The sequence below is a fragment of the Sinocyclocheilus grahami genome, unplaced genomic scaffold (genome assembly GCF_001515645.1).
Source record: "Sinocyclocheilus grahami isolate Dianchi unplaced genomic scaffold, SAMN03320097.WGS_v1.1 scaffold353.1, whole genome shotgun sequence".
NCBI classification, from domain to species: Eukaryota; Metazoa; Chordata; class Actinopteri; order Cypriniformes; family Cyprinidae; genus Sinocyclocheilus; species Sinocyclocheilus grahami.
The window spans coordinates 1,428,094-1,437,617 of NW_015505532.1; the positions used below are offsets into that span (position 1 = coordinate 1,428,094).

Genomic DNA, 9,524 nt, shown 5'->3' on the forward strand with positions numbered 1-9,524 from the left:
TTGTCTAATTATCTTTAACGATAAAATAATATATTAGATATTATTTTTTGTCAATATCGCGCACACCTCGTACTGACACAAAATTATTTGCAATGGTCGCTTTGTCACGCCCAGTGTAGACAGCCTCAAACTGTTGGTTTATTTATGTGTTTTTTTTTTGGCTAGTAGAAGTTATGAATGGCCGGTAACTTAAAAATTTAGTAGCCAAATTGGCTGGTGAGTGAAAAAATTACTTTCAATCCCTGAACCCGATGATATCAAACCTGAATATGCAAAACAATTGACAGCGTTTCTGATTGGCTGTAAAACGCAGGACTGTCACATGTGATTTATTGCAAAGTCCGATTCATTTCTGCGAACCAGTACTTTTCTGACAGATCGGCTCATGGAACTGGTTCAAAAAGCCGATTAATCGGTTCCTGACGTCATCAAGCAATAACGTCTCTACGCATTTCTTTTCTAACAACTCAGTGCCATATTTGTATCAATGGAAAAATTCAAATAAGTCATTTGTGTCAACACATATTGAAAGATTCAAAAAAGAAAGTTATTTGTGTGAAATTGCTGATTATTGCCATATAATTCACTTAGTTAATGGTACGTGTTTGTGGTCACAGTTTCATTCGCGGATCCTTTATGTCAGATACGACTGACTGACCAATATTGACTAGCCTGCAACTTGGATAAGATTCCTAAAATGGAACATGATCTTTACTTAATATCCTTATGATTTTTGGCATGAAAGAAAAATTTATAATTTTGACCCATACAATGTATTGTTGGCTATTGCTACAAATATACCTGTGCTACTTATGACTGCTTTTGTGGTCCAGGGTCACATATTGTGACATACACTTTTACGAGGTTGCAGCATTCATATCAGGATGTATTGGTAAAATGAACGTTGATAAATAGCTGACATTTATTACTGTGTCTTATTTTATAGGTGCATGATGCAGATTACTAAATATCATTCTTCCTTGTGTTTAACTAGTGAAAAACAACATGATTTGATTATTTTTATTTAACTTTAATACATATTTTCACTGTTACGTTTTCTGAATCTACTTGGCAACAGTGAATGTTGCTGAAATGAAGATTCTGAAAATGATAACCTTTTGAAGCACATAGATCAAGACCTATATCAAATATTGCCAGAGAGAAAAAATATAAATTAGTGCTGTCAAGCGATTAATCGCGATTAATCGCATCCAAAATAAAAGTTTTTGCTTACATAATATATGTGTGTGTTCTGTGTATATTTATTATGTATATATAAATACAAACACATACAGTGTATATTTTGAAAATACATGTATACATTTATATTCATATTATTTATATTATATATAAATATATGTAATATATAAACATAACATATTCTTCTGAAATATATACATGTGTGTGTATATATATATATGTATAATAAATATACACAGTACACACACACATATATTATGTAAACAAAAACTTCTATTTTGGATGCGATTAATCGCGATTAATTGTTTGAGACAGCACTAATATAAATTAGTAAATGAAGTCATCTATATATTCCATTTAGGCAGCATTAAGCTTTTATAATCTTCAAAGGGTTTGATGCAAATCACATTTCAGTATTTATATAAAAGCAGCTTTATTTATGAAAACATTGTAAAAAATAAGATAAAGATAAGACTTTGACAAGAGACATTCAAAATGTCAGTAGTGCCCTCACTTTTAACAGTAATGCACAAAGCCTCAGTATTTCTTCATAAGCGAGTCTGATGGCAGGTTGTGGTTCTGTGCTCTCCTGCTGCCCAGCAGACAGACGGCACCACGCTTCATTCTGGGCTGTGCACTTCTCAGCAAGCATCTCTTTGCATAAACAGGATTGTATCCCTTGTCACATAAAAGATCACTTTTCTGAATTGTGAAAATTATAACAATCAAGAGCATGTCAAAGGGACCCCTGGTGCAAGGTATGGTTAACACAGCAGTGAAAAAGAACAATTGCAGATCTGTCTGTAAACATGTTAGAGATGCTGGTTTGTGCGAATGTATGGTGATGAAGAAAGCGTCGGTTGGCGTGTTCTGACACATGCATGTCTTACATAAACATTCCTGGTCTTACTGTGTATGTTATTCCATTTGTCTTCTTTATTTTTTTTGATCAAAGTTTAATAACTTGCTGATAACAATCAAGAGCATGTCAAAGGGACCCCTGGTGCAAGGTATGGTTAACACAGCAGTGAAAAAGAACAATTGCATTTTAACAACAATAAACATTTTAGAGATGCTGGTTTGTGCGAATGTATGGTGATGAAGAAAGCGTCGGTTGGCGTGTTCTGACACATGCATGTCTTACATAAACATTCCTGGTCTTACTGTGTATGTTATTCCATTTGTCTTCTTTATTTTTTTTGATCAAAGTTTAATAACTTGCTCCCCCTCTGAAACAACTTTTCTTTTTTTTCTGACATTAGAAAACCTTCCCTCAAAACATCTGACTGCATTGCAGTATATACACCCACTTTTCATAATCCAATCTATTCCCAATGGATAAAAGTCCCACCCTTCATTTTTCCTCGTTCAATACTGTGTTTCACTCAGAAATACTTAAATGACTTCAAAAGCAAACAGATATGCAGGGTTTGGTGTCCCTCTGTACTGTATAATAATGTTGTGTCTAGCTAAAAGCCAAAAAAAAAAAAAGATATAAAGAATATTCAGGAGAACCACACAAAATGCGAAGCTCAGGAGAGTGATCTGAATGTTTTTTGAAAGCTAGCTTTTTTTTCTTCAAGTTCTTCCGCGGGTCAGCGCTCAAACACAGCCTGTCTCGAAGAGCTTGAGCAGTTCTTTGCAGTCTGGGTCGATGAGGTGTGCTGGTTTCTCCCCATTTTCATTCTCGGCCTCCACACTGGCACCCAGAGAGAGAAGGTACCTAAAGGAAGAATTATATTTTACATTTTAATATAACTAATTTAGCAAACAGTAACAATCTAATAATATACCCTTGAAAAAAAGAAGTACACTTTGGCAAACTTGATAAAAAGAGAGAGAGAACATATTACAGGAATAATATGCTTAAGTTCAACTGAACTAATGTTTTTGGACACTTAATTGATGTTAACTGCAATTAAATGAACATGTATTATAGTTTGAATTTCTATTTGAGCTGAACTTTAGAGTGCTTATTTGGAACTCATAAGCAGGACGTTTTTGTAATTTAATTTTTACTTCTATTGTCGACACATCAAAACAAGTGTATAAAGAATACGAAAAAATTATGATTTAAAATGTATTTTAAAGTAAAACGTTTGATTTGATGTTATTACAAAGAGCACTTTTTAAGTGTACTTAAGTGTGAAACAGTCATGAAATTGTATTCTTTAAGTACACTTAAGTGGCCTTTTATTTTATAATTATAGTTATTAAGTGTACTCTTTAAGTACACTTAAGTGGCCTTTTATTTTAGTTATTAAGTTAAGCACACTTATTTTCACAAGGGGGATAAAATGAATGCTAAACTATAATTAATGGCTCTGTTCCCCAACCCAGTACTGCTCACAATAAAAATATAGGTAAATTAAATAAAAAATTGACCACTTTACCCAATATAATACTATTAGCTTAGCAACATTCTAAACTCTTTTGAAATCAGTTGAGAGTCAGGTCTCTGCAGAAGTGTCTTATAATGAGTATTGTTTGAATGACTGCACATTGGTCACTCATGAGGTTTATTTCAGTTAAGATTGTTGCCTTAAAAGGAAAGTGCCTATTTAGACAGTAGTTGACAGTGTTATTTGGAACTTACATGGTTTTCATTTGCATTTGTTTTTGCAAGGTTTGAATTAAATGCAATACTAATTTGTTTTCCAACGGTCACTTTTTTGTTGATATTGCTTATTGGACTGTGCATGTATGAGTTTGTTCTCACCGTGCAATCTCAGGATAACCGTCGCTGCATGCCATATGCAGTGGCGTCCAGCCGTTCTCGTCCCTCTGGTGAACGTCAGCTCCGTACTTTATCAGGAGCTTCACACACTCCAGGTTTCCTGAGAGCACGGCTTCATGGAGTGCTGCCATTCCTGAGAAAAAGCCAGCTTTTGTTAGGGTGGGCTGCTCAGTTTCTCTTTCCAGATAGCAGTGAGATTAAACCTTTCCAGAAAATACCCCAGACTCATTTAACCATACGCTTTAACAGCTTTGATCTAAAAAGACAAATAAAAAACTATCAATTTTCAAAGTTTAGAGTGTAATTTCTGTGCCATACCAAACATAATCCCAAAATAATCCCCCGAATTGTCTATTATTTGGCAAACGCCGCTATCCATTTATGTTCCCGTTCATCTTAATGCCAGCTGCTCAGCTGGCGCATACAGCTGTAGAAATCTGTGATTTGAATTGTTCTACCATATGCAATAATTTCTGGAAAACTTTTTAACCAATCATCTGAGCCATCATGCAACGGATCACTCTATATTAGAGCTCCTTGAAGCCAACATATAAAAATATAAAGAAAAAAAATCTTTAGGGATACAACCTCATCACTAGGGCAGCACCCTCAAAGAGACATCTTTGTACCTTATTTACCCCTAAAAAGTTTTAGTATTACCTTATAGGTGCACACTACTACTCGAAGGTACAACTATGCACTTTTTAGGGGTTAAAATTTGTCCCTTTAATGGTACTGCCCTAGTGACAAACAGTGTTGGGCAACTTTTAAAAGTAATGTATTACAATACTGCGTTACTCCCTAAAAAAGTAGTTACTTACATTACGTAGTTACTTTTTATTGAAAGTAATGTGTTATGTTGTGTTACTTTTAAAATCTGGGCTGGGCTTGCATGTTTGTTTTTAATATAAAACGTAAAAGCCCTTTCACACCAAAAATTAAATTAATAAGCAAGTAGAACAATAAAAAAAGAAAGTTAAGCACACTTCAGCAATAAAAAAAGAAGCACAAATGTTTATCTAGAGTAATCTAATCTAGAGTATCTCTCAACATGGGGAAAGGAGATCTGTCAATCAATAAATGTAAAAAAGTAACGGGCGTTACTCATTTGAAAAAGTAACTCTGATATTTTACTGTAAATGAAACAGTACTAGTTACTTGAAAAAGTAATCTGATTATGTAACTCGTGTTACTTGTAATGCGTTACCCCCAACACTGGTGACAGACTGTTATTCCCCTTAAGGTAAAAGTTTTGCACATTTTTTATCGAATTTTTGTGAAAACCATTTTTTGTAAGAATATTCGGCTACTTTTAATAAGATATCCAAGGAGTAACATGTTTTTTTTTTATTTACAGCATCTGCTAAAAGAGGCGAATGGTGTCTTAAAGTCCTCCTGGAAAGTTTGCATTTATGAAATGTCGTAATTACGATGTCAAGTGCAAGTAACTTTGGTTGGAGCAAAATGGTGATGTACATTTTGTGCATAAAATTCAACAAGATTTTTTTAACACTACATCTACAAAATCATAAATTCAAAATGTGCATTTGTAAATCATATAAATAGTCACAATTAACAACTGTAATTGAACAATACTATGGTATTTTGTACATGCAACGTAGTTTTATTGTAAATAAAAAAAAATACTAATTTGAACAAATTTACCATCAATACAAATACTGCATCTATTGCATTCGGCATGTTTTTCCACTGACTGGCCTCCAAGAAAATCTTGAGTTTCCAGCTCGTAAACTCATAACTTTGTTGTGATGTTCATGTGCAATTAACTCATAAATAAGATCTTTCCAACATGACGTAGATGCACCATAACTGCTGAAGCTTAACCCCCCATTGGCCCTGCCTCAACTTCCTACGATTGGTTAAACCAGAAGTTGACATGTCAGACCGCTATGTTTGATCTATGTTTTAAACATGCCATAAAGCCAAAGTGTTTACACTCTAGAGGAAGCTGACCTACAAATGGTTTACTTCATTAAAACACACTGAAATATGCTGGGACTGGCGATCATAGTTTAAACAAGTGAATTAATTTGTTTGCACTCGATGTATGAAAGTTGAGGTTCACTCACCAGAATGGAAGATGGTGTCCAGACGCACTTTCCTTGCCCTCATAAACCGACCGATCTGTTCCAGCTCGCTGTGCCGGACCAAATCCTGGAATACGACATCGTTCGTGAAACGCACGGCCCGGGCGGGTTTGAGGGTTACAGTAGGAGTAAGCTGTACGCTTGTCCGGGCTGAGCTGCACAGCTGGGACGCCTTGCTATAGATGGGGGTGTAAGTGGAGGTGAGCTTGTAGGCAGGTGTGTAAGCCGGTGGAGTGTGGTATGATGGCGTGTGGAGTGTAGTCGGGCTGTACTTTGTGGAACTGTAGTATCCGGGCGAGTACGAGCTGCTGGAGTAGTGTGACGGTGTGTAATGCGTGGAGGTGTAGTGTGTGCTGGAGCGTGTGTACTGTGACACCGGGTACTGGTAGCTGTACTTCATTCCTGCAGACGCCACGGCTTTGCCTCCCCCCTCGGCTCTAGGCTCAAGAGGAGGACAAAAGACACTCTGAAACTCAAGTCAAGCTCCACGCAAAAGTAAAATCCTGTTTTGGGGATATCTTGAACCTTGACTTTGGGTTCACACTGTCCTCAGTTTTTACAATCCGCTTCAAGTCCAAAATAATGTCACTTTTCCAGAGGAATCTGTTCCTTATTTGGGGGGGGATTCGTTTTCTTGTCAAGTTTGGTTAGTTTATCGGTCCCATCACCACTTGTTTCATCAACTTTATTTGCACGGTCTGTACAGTCTGCTCTTTTGAGAGTGAAGGTTAGAGCAGGGTCCTATATACCCTTTGTAGGGTTATTTTGGGGATCCTACAGAGGTCATCCCTTGTATCGAGTGACTGTGATGTAACTCCTCCCACCATACTTTCACATGCACTCAAGTTTTGACTCCGCCCCCTCATAAACATCAATGACAGCACCAGTGGATGTTCTCTGAGCAGCCTGCAGGGTCTCTCTCGAAAAACATGGACAATGTGTGTTTGCCACATAAATGAGCTCATCCTTGATGGCGTGATTGAGCACATGGGCAACAGCTGAAGGGAATGAGCGTTTTACAAGAGGAGAGCTGAACTCTAAGACCTGAAAGAGACGTGATCTTTCTATAACATTTTAAAGCACTATAAATCATGTTGATCGTAGGTTTTGGATATCGATACAGCTCAAAATACACTGCGCACTGATTCTTGAACACTGACAAAACAAGCTACAGGGCTGAAAAAAACAATGATGCGCTAACATGTATTGAGAATTCAAGACAGCTTCCAAATGATTGCCTACTGCTTTATTTGAAATATCATCAACATAAATAAAAAAAAAGAATGAATGAATGAATTAAAAATATAAAAAAAGTTGAGAAGTTACTCCAAATGCAACCCAAGTTTACGCTATTGACAAAGTAATCATATTTTGCCTATAACACATTTAAAAATAACAACTTTGTTTTTCTGATGTTGTTTGCTTTTTAGTGTCTAGTTGAACTATCCCAATATGCATATAATCGATTGAAATCTCAGTTTAAGCTCACTATCAGGCTTAAAAACGGTTTGTTATCATTACTTGATTTTTTCCACACACAGAAAAAACACAAAGCATGATATGACGTACCAGAAAGCACACACAAACATCACTTTATTGAAACATAAAGCTCAAACAAGCATCTAAACGGGCTGTGCCAGTGCATTGATGCTGTCGAGTGCTGGGTCATACAGCTGTAAATTAGGCCTGCTAAATTTACCATCGCCCTCAGTATTGAACCAAGTAGGTCATATGGTGCAGGCGCACAAAAAATAGTTCTTTTCGATTTCAGTCGGATCATTGATTCTATTTCTGTATGTCATGATGGAACGTCTAGGTTACTTGTGTAACCCTCGTTCCCTGAAGGAGGGAATGGAGCAGGGCGGGCTGACGTGAGAGCTCGTCGGCTGCATGATTGAGCTCACCTGGGATGTGAATGGCGCGAAGCGACCTCAGATGCTTCTGACTCCAGAGGAGGAGATGGTGAGCGAGGAGAATCGAGACATGAAAGTACGCGTCCTTGAAATCGATCGCTGCGAACCAATCGAAAGGACAGACGCACTGAAAGATGCGTTTCTGCGTCAACATCCTGAACGGGAGTTTGTGAAGGGCCCGGTTCAGTACGCGCAGGTCCAGGATCGGTCGTAACCCACCGTCTTTCTTGGGTACGATGAAGTACGGGCTGTAGAAACCTGACCTCATCTCGGCTGTAGGGACCAGCTGTATCGCATCCTTCACCAGCAGGACCGCGATCTCTGCACGCAAGACTGGAGCATCCCTGTCCAGCACAGAGGTGAACCGAATGCCCCTGAACTTGGGAGGGCGCCGGGCGAACTGAATCATGTAGCCTAGTCTGATGGTTCTCAAGAGCCAGCGAGACAGCCTGGGGAGCGCTAACCAGGCCCCCAGCGACCGAACAAGCGGGACCAGGGAAACCACCGACGTACCCGCCGTGGGGTAGCGAAGTGGAACACAGGGACCCAACCCGGGAGGCAGTGCATCCCAGGGTGGTGTCTGAGTGCGCGGCGCGCCACTTACCTGGCTCCACGGCTGGGCTCGTGAGGAGGCATAGCGTCCCTGAACCGGACCCTGCTGCCCATTGGCGAGAGGAGAGGGGGACGGCTGTGTGGAGACTGGGTCTTGCGCACCACCATCCTCACCCTCTTGGGACCCGGAGACAAAGGAAACTGCTCTTTTATTGAAGTTTTGGGTACCAGGTGTGAACAGAAAAAATGGGAACAAAGGATTCTCCACCCAGCCCTCCTACTGGGGAAGGAGTGGTGCGGTCACCATCTCCTGAAGAGCAGGATCCAAGAACTCCGGGTCGCCCGTCTCAGGGACGCTGCCTGTCCTGGCGCATCACTGGCTTGGCAGGGGCGGAGGCGGGCTGCGCCGGTTTCCTGCGGCCAGCTCCACGCTGCGGCCGTTGTGAAGGCTGCTGTTGTGGCCGCAGGAGGGCGCCCTTGGTGACGAGCAGACAGAGGGGCTGCAGCCGGTGGTGGGGTGAAGACAGCAGCAGACCGCCGGGGCAGGATGTGTCGAAATGCCTCTGTCTGCTTCTGCGCGGTGGAGAACTGTTGGGCAAAGCCCTCCACCGCTTCGCCGAATAGGCCGGCCTGGGAGATCGGGGAGTCCAGGAAGCGATGCTTGTCGGCCTCCCTCATATCCATCAAGGTCAGCCATAGGTGGCGCTCCTGGACCACCAGTGTGGACATCGTCTGACCCAGGGCCCGCGCTGTGACTTTCGTCACTCTAAGTGCGATGTCCGTCGCAGTGCGCAGTTCCTGCAACACACCTGGGTCAGCACCACCCTCGTGCAACTGCTTCAACGCCTTGGCCTGGTGGACCTGCAGGAGGGCCATGTGAAGGGCGGAAGCGGCCTGTCCAGCAGCACTGTAAGCCTTAGCTGTCAGAGTGGACGAAAACTTACAGGCTCTGGACGGAAGGCGTGGATTACCCCTCCAGGCGGCGGCGCTTTGCGGGCAGAGCTGCATGGCAAT

At 40.5% G+C, this 9,524-nt stretch overlaps 1 protein-coding gene across 1 annotated transcript; it reads right to left on the reverse strand.

Annotated features, from left to right (window-relative positions):
- Window positions 1–2,375: 2,375 nt before the first annotated feature.
- LOC107548727 (protein phosphatase 1 regulatory subunit 27-like) lies at window positions 2,376–6,781 on the reverse strand. Its single transcript, XM_016229527.1, has 3 exons — window positions 6,028–6,781; window positions 3,920–4,070; window positions 2,376–2,923 (listed from the first exon to the last, which is right to left on the reverse strand). Exons 1-3 carry the CDS (start codon window positions 6,443–6,445, stop codon window positions 2,803–2,805), a joined length of 690 nt encoding a protein of 229 aa, XP_016085013.1. The 5' UTR covers window positions 6,446–6,781; the 3' UTR covers window positions 2,376–2,802.
- Window positions 6,782–9,524: the final 2,743 nt, after the last annotated feature.

Coding starts and splice junctions, on each gene's coding strand:
- LOC107548727 (XM_016229527.1), bottom strand. CDS start 6,445: ATGAAGTACAGCTACCAGTACCCGGTGTCACAGTACACACGCTCCAGC. Junction 4,071..6,027: donor GGACACCATCTTCCATTCTG/GTGAGTGAACCT, acceptor GCTTTTTCTCAG/GAATGGCAGCACTCCATGAA. Junction 2,924..3,919: donor GGTTATCCTGAGATTGCACG/GTGAGAACAAAC, acceptor TTCTTCCTTTAG/GTACCTTCTCTCTCTGGGTG.